This window comes from Salvelinus alpinus, chromosome 18 (genome assembly GCF_045679555.1).
Source record: "Salvelinus alpinus chromosome 18, SLU_Salpinus.1, whole genome shotgun sequence".
Classification (NCBI taxonomy): Eukaryota; Metazoa; Chordata; class Actinopteri; order Salmoniformes; family Salmonidae; genus Salvelinus; species Salvelinus alpinus.
The window spans coordinates 20,977,574-20,994,963 of record NC_092103.1 but is presented as its reverse complement, the minus strand read 5'-3'; the positions used below and the strand labels follow the sequence as shown (position 1 = coordinate 20,994,963).

Here is a 17,390-nt window from a genome sequence, read left to right as displayed (position 1 = left end):
AGGCATGGGTGGATGGAAAGCCAAATGAATGGGTAGCCAGAGTACCAAACACAATGAAAGGTAGTTGGCTGAGTGAATGGTGGGGGTAATGGATGGGTTGACCTATAGATAAATACTGTAGTCTGATGAACAGAAATATGGATGGGTGGATATTACTGTGTGTATTTAATTGCAAAAGCAGTAGAATAAAGTGGATGCTCTTGGCAACATTAGTTGTCATCTTCTCAATGTGTAGGAAGTGAAGAACTGTTCTACATTCGAGGAGACAAATGAAGTACAGGAATCCCCCCATATGATCGCATCACTCAGTAACCTCAGGCCAGTCTGCCTGTAGCAGCTGTGTGTGTGTGTGTGTTCTCTTTCCCCTTAGATTTATTCCATTTAAAAGCTGATGTTTAAAATTACTGAGCTCCCTGTTCTCTTTAGGGCTACTGAATTAGAGTTATCATCGGGCCTGAAAATTCGAGCCTGTCTTACCCAAGCTTGGTGAGCTGAAGCCTGAGCCTAGGACCGGTCCAACATCACAGAAATGTAATGAGCCTGAACCTGAACAAAACCCCTTAAAACAGTATATTGATTTAAACTGGTGTTGAGAACAATGCAGCAGCAGAGTGAGAAGATGAGGAAACAGCCCTTGTCTTAGAAAAGCACGGGGAGAGGAAAACTGGGCCCGTCCCGGCCCATAGGGTTCGGGCTGAGAATGAGAACTCTACACTGAATCAAGAGAAAGATGTCTCAGCAAATACACACATTTCACTACACACACATTTCACTGCACACACTTCACGACTTCACAGCCCCGACAAGAAACTGCCAGTTACAGAGACACTTTGGCCCAAAAACCTTGTTTGTTTGAAATTATGTTATTAAGCCACCCATAGGGCTGTGAACTTTTTAAAGCCAAAAGGAAAGGAGGTGATGGTTGAGGCTTCTAGGCTCCAAAAATCAATTGGTTTGGGCAGATAAATTCCTGTGTGGGGTCTTAGAAAAATAACAAGTCCACGGCTTGCCCTGGGCGTCACCGGGGCAGGGGAAATAAGTCTTAGTTTTGATTAACGTTGGCATGTTGCTGGAACCTCTTAAGCAGTGCTAAGGCTTGAGGAGACGGGGGGGACGGGCCAGGGATGAGGGCTTGATAAATATAGCCAGGCTTGGCAGATCAGTGGATGCTCTCAGGCCATCCCAGCACACAATAATGTCTGTACACACATACACACACATAGAAACGCACGCACACACACAAACACACGCACACATTTTCCTACTCTTCATTTTTCTCCTTATTCCTCACCAAAACCTATAGAAGTGTCTGGGGCATGTCCCCCTCCAGCAAGAGGTATCAGGACAGAAAGAGTGTCAAGGCCAGAAAGATTAGGGCTTACTCTAGACATATGACAACACAAACAGTATTGTGTGTGCATATATGTGCACTTGCCTGTGTTTGTATGTGAGATAACATGATAAGATGAGGATATGAAAAATTCTGAAAGGGAAATTAAATACCACAACTTATATACCACAACTTATATACAATAGCAACTTCCAGGACTTAAAACTCACGTTACATTACTGCAAGCATACCACCAAGTAAAACGGCACTGCAACCACACTGCAGTACTATACGGTAAATGTGCTTACTCGCCAGACAGGAAACATCTTAGTTTTGGTCTCTATTGATGTCTTTGTGCCTGTGTTTTCTCCATAGGCCGCAGCATCTCACTGTGAAGTTGGACTCACAGCCATATTAAATCAATATTGGAAGTGCAGGGCCTTGTTCTCTGTGTTTATAGATCCAGGCTGTGCTTCAGACCCAGCTTCCTCTCCACGTACAGATCGTTGTCTGTCTGCTACGTGACTGCAGGATCAGCGGCTGACTTTTCTTCTGCCGTTACCTCCTATTTATAGTGGGATAGATAGACCCACCAGTGATTTTGGATGGTAGTATTTCGGACAAAGCGTAGCAGTTTCAATAGTATGTGTATCAGCCTTAATTTGTGTAAGCAGTGGCCTCAAACTCAGCAAAAAAAAGAAACATCCCTTTTTCAGGACCCTGTCTTTCAAAGATAATTCATAAAAATCCAAATAACTTCACAGATCTTCATTGTAAAGGGTTTAAACACTGTTTAAACACATGCTTGTTCAATGAACCATAAACAATTAATGAACATGCACCTGTGGAATGGTCGTTAAGACACTAACAGCTTAAGGACGGTAGGCAATTAAGGTCACAGTTATGAAAACGTAGGACCCTAAAGAGGCCTTTCTACTGACTCTGAAAAACACCAAAAGAAAGATGCCCAGGTTCCCTACTCCTCTGCGTGAACGTGCCTTAGACATGCTGCAAGGAGGCATGAGAACTGCAGATGTGGCCAGGGCAATAAATTGCAATGTCCGTACTGTGAGACGCCTAAGACAGCGCTACAGGGAGACAGGACGGACAGCTGATCGTCCTCGCAGTGGCAGACCACGTGTAACAACACCTGCACAGGATCGGTACATCCGAACATCACACCTGCGGGACAGGTACAGGATGGCAACAACAACTGCCGAGTTACACCAGGAATGCACAATCCCTCCATCAATGCTCAGACTGTTCGCTATAGGCTGAGAGAGGCTGGACTGAGGACTTGTAGGCCTGTTGTAAGGCAGGTCCTCACAAGACATCACTGGACAGGACTGGAAAAAAGTGCTCTTCACTGACGAGTCGCGGCTTTGTCTCACCAGGGGTGATGGTCGGATTCACGTTTTTCGTCTAAGGAATGAGCGTTACACCGAGGCCTGTATTCTGTTGCGGGATCGATTTGGAGGTGGAGAGTCCGTCATGGTCTGGGGCGGTGTGTCACAGCATCATCGGACTGAGCTTGTTGTCATTGCAGGCAATCTCAATGCTACGTGTTACAGGGAAGATATCCTCCTCCCTCATGTGGTACTCTTCCTTCAGGCCCATCCTGACATGACCCTCCAGCTTGACAATGCCACCAGCCATACTGCTCGTCCTGAGCGTGATTTCCTGCAAGACAGGAATGTCAGTGTTCTGCCATGGCCAGCGAAGAGCCCAGATCTCATTCCCATTGAGCACGTCTGGCACCTGTTGGATCAGAGGGTGAGGGCTAGGGCCATTCCCCCCAGAAATGTCCAGGAACTTGCAAGTGCCTTGGTGGAAGAGTGGGGTAATATCTCACAGCAAGAACTGGCAAATCTGGTGCAGTCCATGAGGAGGAGATGCACTGCAGTACTTAATGCAGTTGACAGTGAGAGGACATTTCTTTTTTTGCTGATTTTATATATTTTTCTGTTAAAACTGATTTTTTTTATTTTGTCACGGTTTACTTTTGTGAATCAATGCAAATGGATTTCTGTGATACTGTTGTCCTCTTAAATTCTGTCTGTTTTTCTCTTTCCTGTAATACACTCTTTTTGTTATTTTCTATTGTCTTCATGTGGTTTATTTTAGGTATATAATATGGAGTGTTTCTTATCAAACTTCTTATGGCTGCAGTCCCGGTAACGGGACCGATATGACAACAGCCAGTCCAAGTGCAGGGCTCCAAATTCAAAAACCAGAAACCTCATAATTAAAATTCCTCAGACATTCATGTCTCTTATATCATTTTAAAAGGTAATCTTGTTTTCTCAATAGGGGGTGCTGTTTACACTTTGTAGGAATTTCGTTCCCAAATTAAACTGCCTCGTACTCAATTCTTGCTCGTACAATATGCATATTATTATTACTATTGGATAGAAAACTCTCTAGTTTCTAAAACCGTTTGAATTATATCTGCGAGTTAAACAGAACTCGAGTTGGAGCAATTTTCCTGTGAGGAAGTGAGAAGTCTGAAATCGAGGTCTCTGTTCCAGGGTCGGTTTATAAATTCCCTTGTAAGCTATGGGGCTACATGCACTGCATACGCCTTCCCCTAGATGTCAGTAAGCTTTGAATGGAGTGGATAGCACCATCTGGGGGAGTATAAATCCTCTTGGAACGGAAGGACCGACCTTTTCGACGCGGGGCCTGACGCAGCAGGGACACCAGCATGGCGTCCTGAAAAGCTTTCGGTTTAGCAGTTCTATATCTCCGGCTCTGATTTAATTAGTTTTTTGTCTTAAAAACTTCATAAGGTAGTTAATTTAAACCGACTTATAGCAGTTTATTGCGATTTTCTGGAGTTTCTTTGTCAGGCGTTATCGCGAGTTGGGCACCTCTCCGGTACATCGCTGGCGTTAGCAGCTAATTCTACAGGAGTAGAGGACATCTTTCAACCAAAAGACGATTGTTCTGGACAAAGGACCACTTGCCCAAGATTCTGATGGAAGCTCATCAAAAGGTAAGAGCTATTTATGATGTTAATTCGTATTTCTGTGGAAGAATGTAAAATTATTAGTCCGCCATTAATTTCGGCATGGTCTCGCTGTAACGCACGCTGTATGTCGAGTAACGTTAATTTAAAAAATCTAACACAGCGGTTGCATTAAGAACTAATGCATCTTTCATTTGCTGTCCAACCTGTATTTTTTATTCAAGTTTACGATTAGTTATCGATTAGATTAGGTGCCTCTCCAAGATGGCGCCGTCCAGATTGCCTGAAATGTTGCTACTAATCACATTGTATAACCACGATTTGTGCCACTAAATATGCACATTTTCGAACAAATCCTATATGCATTGTGTAATATGATGTTACAGGACTGTCATCTGCTGAAGTATATGAAGGTTAGTCAAAAATTATATATCTTTTGCTGGTTTGTTAGGATCGCTAACCTTTGCTGCTGGTAAACGGCTTGTGTTTCTGGCTATTGTGGTAAGCTAATATAATGCTATATTGTGTTTTCGCTGTAAAACACTTAAAAAATCTGAAATATTGGCTGGATTCACAAGATGTTGGTCTTTCATTTGCTGTACGCTGTGTATTTTTCAGAAAAGTTTTATGATGAGTATTTAGTTATTTGACGTTGGTCTCTGTAATTATTCTGGCTGCTTCGGCACTATTTCAGATTGCAGCTGCAATGTAGAACTGTGATTTATACCTGAAATATGCACATTTTTCTAAAAAAACATATGCTATACAATAAATATGTTATCAGACTGTCATCTGATGAAGTTGTTTCTTGGTTAGTGGCTATTTATATCTTTATTTGGTCGAAATTGTGATAGCTACCTATGCAGGAAAAAAATGGTGGGAAAAAAAAGTTGTGTCTTTTGCTATCGTGGTTAGCTAATAGATTTACATATTGTGTCTTCCCTGTAAAACATTTTAAAAATCAGAAATGATGGCTGGATTCACAAGATGTGTATCTTTCATCTGGTGTCTTGGACTTGTGATTTAATGATATTTAGATGCTAGTATTTACTTGTGACGCTATGCTAGGCTATGCTAGTCAGCTTTTTTACTGATGGGGGTGCTCCCGGATCCGGGATTGGGACCAATTAGAAGTTAATCCCACCAATGTGTCCTATTTCAAATAGGCTTTTCAGCGAAAGCACTACAAATGATTATGTTAGGTCACCACAAAACCAAAAATAATCACTGCCTATTTTCCCAGCTAAAGATAGCTTCACAAAAAACAGAATAGAGATAAAATGAATCACTAACCTTCGATTATTTTCATCAGATGACACTCATAGGACTTCATGTTACACAATACATGCATGTTTTCTTTGATTAAATTCATATTTATATCAAAAAATGAGTTTACATTGAGGCTACAAGATTCACTAAATGCAAAAACATCAAGTGACTTTGCATAGCCCATCGTTTCAACATGAATACTCATCATAAATATAGATGATAATACAAGTTATACACATTGAATTATAGATATACCTCTCCTTAATGCAACCGCTATGTCAGATTTCAAAAAAACTTTACGGAAAAATAATCGCATGCTATAATCTGAGACGGCGCTCAATAGTAGCATACCACAGCTGCAAAGATGGCGTCACTATAAACAATAAAATACATGATAAATATTCCATTACCTTTGATGTTCTAGATCAGATTGCACACCAGGAATCCCAGGTCCACAATAAATGTTTGTTTTGTTCGAAAAAATCTGTTATTTATGTCCAAATACCTTCTTTTGTTAGCGCGTCTGGTTTACATATCCAAACGCTAATTCTGGTCAGCGTTATATCGGACAAAAACTTCAAAATGCAGTGGCGTGCCGTGGGCCTGGGGCCTGGGCCTTCAGTGAGGTCCTACACAGTCCCACCCGAATTAATCCACCTCTTATTACCATCATTATGATGCCATGGCTCTAGACACTATACATTTAGACAGAAACGCAGTATAACCAGGCGTTGCGTCACCTTGAAATTGACATTTTTATTCAGAGAATTGCAGGGGAAGAGTACAATACAGTACAGTTCAACTAATAGGCAAGAACATGGTCGAGTGCAACAGAGTTATATTAATATTCTTCTTCTATCCATTTCTGGTCCACAAACTTTGAGCTTTAAGTCCCCCAAAAAATAAATACAGTGTGTTCACTAAACAGCGCATTGTCGCACCCAAAGCAGTTTCACCGTGATGATAAAGACACATAACTATTCACTGAAAATAAAAGAAAGAAAACAAATAATTTGCAACATAGGCTATTTGCCATTTTATTTTGTTAATATATAGGTTATTTAATATTAACGAAATAAAATGCGAAACATACATACACATTTAATAAAAAATAACATGCATTGTATGCCTACTCACCAAAGACTGATTATTTGAACACAAAATCCTTCCTCCTTTCTTTCCTCAAGAAGACTTCAATGACTCTGTTGTACAGTCTATCTGTGCGTTTTAGTTCCACCAATAAGTCCTTTTCTATCGATATGGAGGCTAATGCTGAAAGCCGAGTCTGTCCAGTAGCATTTCTGGAATACGTTTTGATTCGCTTTAAGGCCGAGAATGACCGCTCGACAGAAGCCGTGGACACAGGGATAGTCACTGTCACACATGCCAATGTGTAAAGTTGCCCCATGTCCTCATTCAGATTTTTCTGCTTAAGGAAATCAAGGAGATCAGAGGGACTTTTCCCTTCAAAATCAGTCATAGCATACATTACAGTCAGTTCTGTTTTTAGCTTGGATAGGTCGAACAGTGTTCCGTGACTCTCTGTTAAGCTGGAGAAGGCTGTTTGCGGGAATTTTTTCCGGTAGGTGTGAAAGTGCCAGGGGTCCAGGAGGGAGAGAAACATTAATTGTTCGTGGTCTTGAAACCTGTTTCATATCTGGCAAAGAATGTTGTCCAGAATATTGCTGTGGAGTTGTTGATAGTATGTGCGAGGGTCTCCTTGTGCTGGGCCTCTGCGTGCGCTGGGTGAACTTGAGATGCGCGCTGTGTCATCGTAGATTTGACTGAACCTGCACCTCTCTCGCTCAATTGTGTCACAAAACTCGTTCACCCTTGTCAGGCAGAATTGTACATCCAAAGTTTGTTTCTGTAGAATTCCAAAAAGCACATCCGAATAATTAAAAATCCCATTGAATGTTTCAAGCAAAAAACAAAACTCAAAATCATCCAAACGTGCATTAAATCCATCAGCCATAAGCACAGTATCCCCGTCATGGTCATCATGATGTTCCAGTAAGTGGTTAAACAGCTCCTTTAGGGCAACTCTCTTTTCAAAGACGGCATTGACCAATCTAGATGTATATTGCCACCTCGTTGGTGCAACCTTAGGAAGACGACGCTTGCAGATGTCATCCAGCAGTTGCGTGCGTTTAGGGGATCGTGAGAAAAATGCTGCAAGGCCATTGAGGTTGGCAAAAAAGACCTTGCATTCTTTAAGCTTTGAGGCTCCTTGAGTCAGTACTAAATTTAGTCGATGTGCATAGCAGTGAATGAATAAGGCCATCGGTGCCCTCTCCTTAACTTTAGCCTGCACCCCATTGAGTCCAGATGCCATGACTGCTGCGCCATCAAAACACTGTGCCACAACTTTATCCAGACTACATTCAGGATGAGTGAGAGCTGTGCTGCATTTCCCACATCTGTTGTCTCGTCCACCAGAACAGCAACAAAGGGAGCTTTTTTAATCTCCATTTTGATCTCTTCTCCCATCACTTCAGCAATAGCATAAATTAGGTCATTTTGTATTTTGCCTGACGTCCCAATGAACACTTTGTTAGTGGACAGGTGGTATTGTAAATCTGTGTTTCTTTCAGAAAGAAAAAAAAGAAGCTCCACGTAGTTCCCTTTGTTTGTGGAGTCAGCACTTTCATCGTGTCCCCTCCGCACTGCTAAAGCTAACTCTCTCTCCTCTGCTCTCATCCTTCTAGACCTATCGGCTGCCTTTGATACTGTGAACCATCAGATCCTCCTCTCCACCCTCTCCGAGTTGGGCATCTCCGGCGCGGCCCATGCTTGGATTGCGTCCTACCTGACAGGTCGCTCCTACCAGGTGGCGTGGCGAGAATCTGTCTCCGCACCACGTGCTCTCACCACTGGTGTCCACCAGGGCTCTGTTCTAGGCCCTCTCCTATTCTCGCTATACACCAAGTCACTTGGCTCTGTCATATCCTCACATGGTCTCTCCTATCATTGCTATGCAGACGACACACAATTAATCTTCTCCTTTCCCCCTTCTGATAACCAGGTGGCGAATCGCATCTCTGCATGTCTGGCAGACATATCAGTGTGGATGACGGATCACCACCTCAAGCTGAACCTCGGCAAGACGGAGCTGCTCTTCCTCCCGGGGAAGGACTGCCCGTTCCATGATCTCGCCATCACGGTTGACAACTCCATTGTGTCCTCCTCCCAGAGTGCTAAGAACCTTGGCGTGATCCTGGACAACACCCTGTCGTTCTCAACTAACATCAAGGCGGTGACCCGTTCCTGTAGGTTCATGCTCTACAACATTCGCAGAGTACGACCCTGCCTCACACAGGAAGCGGCGCAGGTCCTAATCCAGGCACTTGTCATCTCCCGTCTGGATTACTGCAACTCGCTGTTGGCTGGGCTCCCTGCCTGTGCCATTAAACCCCTACAACTCATCCAGAACGCCGCAGCCCGTCTGGTGTTCAACCTTCCCAAGTTCTCTCACGTCACCCCGCTCCTCCGCTCTCTCCACTGGCTTCCAGTTGAAGCTCGCATCCGCTACAAGACCATGGTGCTTGCCTACGGAGCTGTGAGGGGAACGGCACCTCCGTACCTTCAGGCTCTGATCAGGCCCTACACCCAAACAAGGGCACTGCGTTCATCCACCTCTGGCCTGCTCGCCTCCCTACCTCTGAGGAAGTACAGTTCCCGCTCAGCCCAGTCAAAACTGTTCGCTGCTCTGGCACCCCAATGGTGGAACAAACTCCCTCACGACGCCAGGTCAGCGGAGTCAATCACCACCTTCCGGAGACACCTGAAACCCCACCTCTTTAAGGAATACCTAGGATAGGATAAAGTAATCCTTCTAACCCCCCCCCCCCCTTAAAAGAGTTAGATGCACTATTGTAAAGTGGTTGTTCCACTGGATATCATAAGGTGAATGCACCAATTTGTAAGTCGCTCTGGATAAGAGCGTCTGCTAAATGACTTAAATGTAAATGTAAATGTAAAAGAAAGTTCCTGTTTACCCAAAAACATGACACAATCAATGAGTCTTTTCAATATTTCCCTATTTTTCTTCACCTTTTCATTGTGCAGCTCCGTTGCCCTGCACGCTTGTTCGTTGAGCTGTAACTCCACTCGGGTGTCCCCAAAAGTTTTCAAAAGCACCATTGCTTGTAAGTGCCCAGCCGTACTTTGGTGTCTCGTTGCTGCCTTGGTTAGACAACTCAAGTTTGCAAAGCCAGTGTGGCTCCAAACACCAAATAGATCACTTGCAAATAATAGGCATTCCCAGCAGTACAGTTTGCAGTGCTTCTCGGAGCCTGTGAGCCATTGATAGCGCTCGTAGTTGGAACTTTGAAAGTGGCGAACGAACCCCTTTCCCGCCTGTGACAGGCTTTGTAGCGTCGGCGTCGGGCGACCTGTCCTTACAATGTCTAACTTTTCTTGAAAAGTTCGTCTTGAGAATGGCGTTATAATTATATCCTCGACCAAATCGATATCTTCTCCTCCTTCCGCCATTGTGGATTGAAAAAACAGTTTAGTAGTACGCAAATTAATTTGTTTATCAAATTCAGTTTACTAGTTCTGAAGTTCTGCATAGACCTGCCCATAGGACCTGCCTCTCAATATTGGTAATCCAATCAAAAGACGTGCACGCACTACGCCTGCTAGCTGGCTCCTGTGTAACACTGGAGCCAGCCAGCAGGCGTACAATAGCCACCTCTAAAGCTGATTGGTTGACACTAAATTTTCATTTCCATTCACTTTAAGCTACAAGCGCCCGCACTGTTGATTCTGAAGGCGTGAGGGCAGATTTTAGACCCCTGGCAACACATGATGGCTGAATATGATTGGATAAAAGATCTAACATAAAGACCAGCCCTCCAAATCTCAACCTGGGGCTGGAAGCAGTGCAACCAAGAGGAAAGCTATGAAATGAAGAGTATAACTCTTACTCTGGGGAATAATTTAATACATATTTGTGGGAAAATATATTTAAAAAAAAATTATATTCTGATGATGTTTAGGCCAGCAGAGAATGCCTTGCTGGCCCTGACGGCCCAACACTGTCAAAATGTGATATTACCGGTCGAAGAAACATTTCAAACTAAGTACTGAATCAATCATTAGGATGTTTTTAACATATAGCTTCAATAAAGTTCCAACCGGAGTATTCCTTCTTGTCTGCGTGAGCAATGGAACGTCAGTGCCTTGCATGAAGAAAAGGCATGATCAGGACATGGCTGCTTGATGGACACCTGACTGATTCTGCTCTCATTCTCTCCCACAACATCATAGAAGTCTCATTGGGATTTCTATTAATTGCTGACATCTAGTGGAAACCCTAGGCAGTGCAACATCATTCATAACTCAATTGGATTTCTTAAGGGACTCTGGTGAATACAGACAAGCTCAGATTTCTGACTTCCTCAGGATTTTGCCTGCCAATATGAGTTCTGTTAATCTCACAGACATAATTCAAACAGTTTTAGAACGTTTAGAGTGTTTTCTATCCAATACTAATAATAATATGCAAATATTAGGAACTATGACTGAGGAGCAGGCCGTTTGATATGGGCACCTTTCATCCAAGCTACTCAATACTGCCCCTTCAGCCATAAGAAGTTATCAAACGCCTGAAGGACCAATTGTTCCTTCCACTTAAGTGGAAAATAATATCAACATATTGGAATATATTGGATGAAATGAATGTGATGAAAGTGTTTCTTGATTTGATAAATTTTCTGCCTCACTAAATAAGCTACATTTGCCCTCAGTTGACACAGTCCAATCATGATATATGATGAATGTAATTGTAGTGTGAGACAGATTAAATGATTAAATAACAATACTTGGCTTTGAGTGGGCACATTCTTTGATGTCTGATAATTGAGGACAGACACATTCAGACGCACGCGCACGCACGCGCACATGCACACAAGCACACGCACACAAATGGACACACACACAAATGTCCTAATACTCCAATATCTCCCACATACACAGTCCAATATCGGTACCACTAAGAGATAGTGCAGGTTTGTCAGTCAAGAAGACAGTCAGGACAGGTCTTCTCTGGCTCCAGGAGTGTGGCTGGTTACAGTGGCTATACTTATTCCGTTGAGAATGTGCTGTGTGTGCTTCTTCCCTCATCGACTTCTCGCCCGGCCCTGACTCAGCAGCCATTGTCAATTCTGTTTAATTTTGTCATGCTTGACTTCCTGCTACCCAGAGTCCTGTCTGCCAGAACCTCTTCATCCGCCCGTCACTTAGGACAACAAAAAGATGACAAGACACTCTCTCCAGGGGGCTAGGAGGGGGCTGGAGGAGGCCAGAGGTGTGTGTGTGTACCTGAATAAGATCATGTTGGTCTTGTTAAAAAACCTTGTTAATAAAGATCACTTGTGGGAGCAGCAAAATGTTGTTGCTGACATTATCCCACTTTTTAAACACATTCCTTTTATATCCATATCCTGAGGGAAACATTTGAACATATTTAAATACAGTTTTTTTGTGTGTATAGATGGCATACCTTGATGGCATTGGTGGAGATCTGGATCTCATGGAGTTTCCGCATGGTGCCATCTCGGTCGATGAAGTAGGAGGATGCCAGCTGGTGCAGGGCCTCCACATTCTGAGTGGCGTTGACCAGCTTTCTGTCCAGCTTGTTCTTGGCCATGTACATGGTCAACGCCTCCTCGCCTACAAGGAAGACAGGAAATGGGACTTGTATTATGATACAGTAAAATAGGATACCATTGTTGACTTACTCTTTTCCTCCTCATTATTCACTCATGTACAGGGGCTTGCGAAAGTATTCACTACCCCTTTCCTGTTTTATTACTTTACAACCTGGAATTAAAATAGATTTTTTGGGGCTTTGTATGTAACGGCTTTCTTCCTGGGATGAAGGAGGGAGAGGACCAAAATGCAGCGCAGTTAGTGTTCAACATGTTTAATTTAACGAACTGTGAACACTTACAACAATACAAAACAACAAACGTGAAAACCGAGACAGTCCTATCTGGTGCAGAACACAAACACAGAGACAGGAAACAACCACCCACAATCCCCAACACAAAACAAGCCACCTATATATGATTCTCAATCAGGGACAACGATTGACAGCTGCCTCTGATTGAGAACCATATTAGGCTGGACACAGAAACAGACGAACTAGACACACAACATAGAATTCCCACCCAGCTCACGTCCTGACCAACACTAAACAAGCAAAACACATAAGAACTCTGGTCAGGACGTTACATTGTATCATTTGATTTACACAACATGCCTACCACTTTGAAGATGCAAAATATTTTTTTGTTGTGAAACAAACAAGAAATAAGACCAAAAAAATGACAACTTGAGCGTGCTTAACTATTCATCCCCCCAAAGTCAATACTTTGTAGAGCCACCTTTTGCAGCAATTACAGCTGCAAGTCTCTTGGGGTATGTCTCTATAAGCTTGGCACATCTAGCCACTGAGATATTTGCCCATTATTCAAGGCAAATCTTCTCAAGCTCCTTCAAGTTGGACGGGTTCCGCTGGTGTACAGCAATCTTTAAGTCATACCACAGATTCTCAATAGGATTGTGGTCTGGGCTTTGACTTGGCCATTCTAAGACATTTAAATGTTTCCCCTTAAACCACTCAAGTGTTGCTTTAGCAGTATGCTTAGGGTCATTGTCCTGCTGGAATGTGAACCTCCGTCCTAGTCTCAAATCTCTGGAAGACTGAAACAGGTTTCCCTCAAGAATTTCCCTGTATCTAGCGCCATCCATCATTCATTCCATTCTGACCAGTTTCTCAGTCCCTGCCGATGAAAAACATCCCCACCGCATTATGCTGCCACCACCATGCTTGACTGTGGGGATGTTGTTCTCGGGGTGACGAGAGGTGATGGGTTTGCGCCAGACATAGCGTTTTCCTTGACTGCCAAAAAACTCAATTTTAGTCTAATCTGACCAGAGTACCTTCTTCCATATGTTTGGGGAGTCTCTCACATGCCTTTTAGCAAACACCAAACGTATCTTGTTATTTTTTTTTCTTTAAGCAATGGCTATTTCTGGTCACTGTTCCGTAAAGCCCAGCTCTGTGGAGTGTACGGCTTAAAGTGGTCCTATTGACAGATACTCCAATCTCCGCTGTGGAGCTTTTCAGCTCCTTCAGGGTTATCTTTGGTCTTTTTGTTGCCTCTGATTAATGCCCTCCTTGCCTGGTCTGTGAGTTTTGGTGGGCGGCCCTCTCTTGGCAGGTTTGTTGTGGTGCCATATTCTTTCAATTTTTTTATACTGGATTTAATGGTGCTCTGTGTGATGTTCAAAACTTCAGATATCATTTATAACCCAACCCTGATATGTACTTCTCCACTACTTTGTCCCTGACCTGTTTGGAGAGCTCCTTGGTCTCCATGGTGCCGCTTGCTTGATGGTGCCCCTTTGCTTAGCGGTGTTGCAGACACTGGGGCCTTTCAGAACAGGTGTATATATACTGAGATCATGTGACAGATCATGTGACACTTAGATTGCACACAGGTGGACTTTATTTAACTAATTATGTGACTTCTGAAGGTAATTGGTTGCGCTAGATCTTATTTAGGGGCTTCATAGCAAGGGGGTGAATGTATATGCACGCACAACTTTTCAGTTTTTAATTTTTAATTTAATTTTTTTAAATAAGTCAATTTTCTCATTTCACACCATCAATTTGGACTATTTTTGTATGTCCATTACATGAAATCCAAATAAAAATCTACTTAAATTACAGGTTGTAATGCAACAAAATAGGAAAAACGCCAAGGGGGATGAAAACTTTTGCAAGGCACTGTATGCACACTTTGTTGTCCATCAGTTGCTAGTTAGGCACCAAGTATTAAAGTACTGAAGTTTCCAAGCCATCTCCATTAAATTCACTGTAATCATAATTCTACTTTGTTGAGGGAAATAGTCCTTCCTACGATTGTGATATGTTGTTGTCCCACCTAACTATCTTAAGATGAATGCACTAATGTAAGTCGTTCTGGATAAGAGTGTCTACAAAATGACTAAAATGTCAAATGTAAGTTAGATCTAAAGTGACTATTACTGCCATTTATGCATCCACATTTCACTAAAAACAGTCTATGTTCCCTAAATAACTCCAGATGATGTGTTTATAAAGGTTGAAAAGGATACGGGCATAAGTGAGTGGATTGCTTTCACACCGAGGGAATGACCTTTAGTAGTGGACATCCTGGCACCGCAGGGGAAGAAGTGAACACCCCAGCAGAAAGCCCTGATCCTTTACACAGCAACAAACAATGACTGACGCCTGTTAGTTAAAACAACATAAAGGTCATTTGAACAGCATAAACAGCAAATGTTTCCTCTCCTTAACGTTCAAAGAGCATATAAGCCAAGTTATTTGGAACTCATTCAAGAACATGTCACATATATTCACAACTCCCTGCATCGTGATTGGTTATTTGGCCCTTGGCGATGCATTGGGATTGGTCACTTAGCTTGTGATGGCTGTGACCGGGGGCGGCATTCAGGCCCATGTCTCATGCCTGGTTGGACCAGCAGCATTCTCTCCCTGCTCTCCCTGCTTTTCTCCGGGTGAAGGAAGGTTATACAGACACCCTTGGCCTACTGCATAAGGATAATGATACTACATTAACTCTCTATCGCTATAGCTTTGCCCCTCTCCTGATAATACTGAAGTAGGTCTACTGTACATAAATATGTTGTAAGTCGCTCTGGATAAGAGCGTCTGCTAAATGACTTAAATGTAATGTTAAATGTATGTTACTTTACTGCTCTTGCACCAGTGAAGTCAGGCCCAGCAGGCTCAGCTAGATTTGATACTTGTGGGTGAATTTTTTTATAAGAAATACATTGTCTCACATTTTACTGGGGCAGCTCTTTGACGATGGGCCTCAATAATGACTAAATTGATTCATACCTATGGCTGAGCCTTTAGCATTCTAAAGCTCTGTCTCAGTCTATGGTCAATGACGTTTTGCCATTTTTATGGATTTACAATATTGCCAAACAGGGGCACAATTTTATTGGCTACTGTAATGAAATAATACAAGATGATGGATATATAAAAGCAATACATGAAGGGAAGGTATCGATTTACCTGTATATAATTTAAGCACCAGTGCCTACTGGTGCTTAAAAGCAATGGAATTGCTAGACATAGGTACTATACTGAGGAGTTAATGTTACCTGTGTGTGGGTTACTGTATATCTTACAGGATATATTACATTCTATTATTATACTGCACAATGGCAAAATGTACACTGTCCAATAGTGTCTGCATACCTATGAACCAAAACATATGCAGAGTAAAAGACAGATGTGCAAGCAAACATACACATGCTATATCCGCATACACGCATGGACACACACAGACATACACACTCCTTTTAGCTCATAAAGTGAGTCTGGCGAAGAGAACATAGTCTTTTCTGTATTCCTTATCACTTCAGATGTAATAGCTCTGGGCCTTCAGGACAGCTTTCAGTACATTCCTGTTTTCTGGGTTTATCAGCTCACATAATGGTGTTCTTTATTAATATGCAACCCAGAGATTGAGATGAGTGACTTCTAGGCGATAACGCTCTGAAATGCCTTCAAGGTTAAAGATGATCTGGTGATAAAAGAGAGTGTGTGAGAGAGAGAGATAAATAAATAAAGAGTAAGAGAGAGAAGAAACCGTAAGAGAAAGAAAACAGCGAACAGAGAAAAAATTATTGTAACCTGCAAAATTGCAATCAGTTCTGTGTGTCAATATTCCCCTCATCTATCATCAACCTTTAATCACATGTGCATTTGTGGCAGCAGTGAATCATCCTGCTGGGAATGGTTTTTATTTTGAACGTATTAATACTTTACCTTAGTATCATATTTGCTTCAATATCACATTGCAGAATTCCATAATTAGTGTGTTAGTGCGAATCACCTTGCAGGCTTGTACTTGATATTGCAACTCTAAACCTCTGCCAATGAAATCCCCCACCCTTGCCTTAACTAAATTATTAAACAGACTGTTTGACATTCAAGTGAAGTCTTAGATTTATACAGAAAGGGTAGCTTTCTATAGGATGAGCTCCTCAGTGACAGTTTGATATACTAATGTTTAATGAGATAAAACTACGTCCTACGTCAAATGTTATCTTAACAGGACAGAACCATGAGAGGAAGTGCAGCTTTTAGAGGGGGTAGCCATTCAATTATGGCAAGCTCATTTGACAGTCAAAACCACCAATTTACCCATTGATATCTCATCTTCATGTATTTCCCATCAATTCCCTATCAATAAGCCATCAAAAAAGTGTCATGGACATTAACAGCACTTTCCCTAAATAAGGTCATGGGGAAACAATTTGGTTGAACCAACTACAATCAGGAGTCATCACCTGGCAGCCCGGAGCCAAATGCGTCCCACAAGCCATTGTTGTGGCTCACCAAGGGTGTCTTAATAAAGTAGAAGTAGATATATACTTTCTTACCTCCCAAGGTGGCGGATATGAGGATGTGGGTTCCATACTTCTTGATGATGGTGTCAATGAACTGCTGAGTGGAGGGTCGTCGCCCTAGCAACCGGACACTGCGCTGGAAGTCCGGCATAAGTGGCACGGGGTTCCGGATCAGGTCCCTCCTCTCGATGGCTGTGTTCCTCACCTTCCAACGCGCAAACTCCCTACAAGGAAAACAGCATAGGTAAATGCTTATGTCTTTAGATATTCATCAATGGTATTACGACAACCATTTATGCAACAGCAACAAACCGCACTGGGGACAAGATAAGTAGATAAGCAAAATTGAAGGTCATTTTACAATTAGCACCCGCTATA

The 17,390-nt window shown here is 42.6% G+C and overlaps 1 protein-coding gene across 3 annotated transcripts in view; it reads right to left on the bottom strand.

Annotated features, from left to right (window-relative positions):
• The window catches only part of LOC139543994 (BMP/retinoic acid-inducible neural-specific protein 1-like), a 153,336-nt gene that overhangs the window by 60,905 nt on the left and 75,041 nt on the right, over nucleotides 1-17,390 (bottom strand). For all 3 annotated transcript variants that reach the window (XM_071350629.1, XM_071350628.1, XM_071350631.1), the window contains exons 3-4: nucleotides 17,046-17,236; nucleotides 12,076-12,245 (exon numbers count right to left, since the gene is read on the bottom strand). In XM_071350629.1, coding sequence (XP_071206730.1) covers nucleotides 12,076-12,245; nucleotides 17,046-17,236 — 361 coding nt within the window. The remainder of the gene's footprint in view (nucleotides 1-12,075; nucleotides 12,246-17,045; nucleotides 17,237-17,390) is intronic.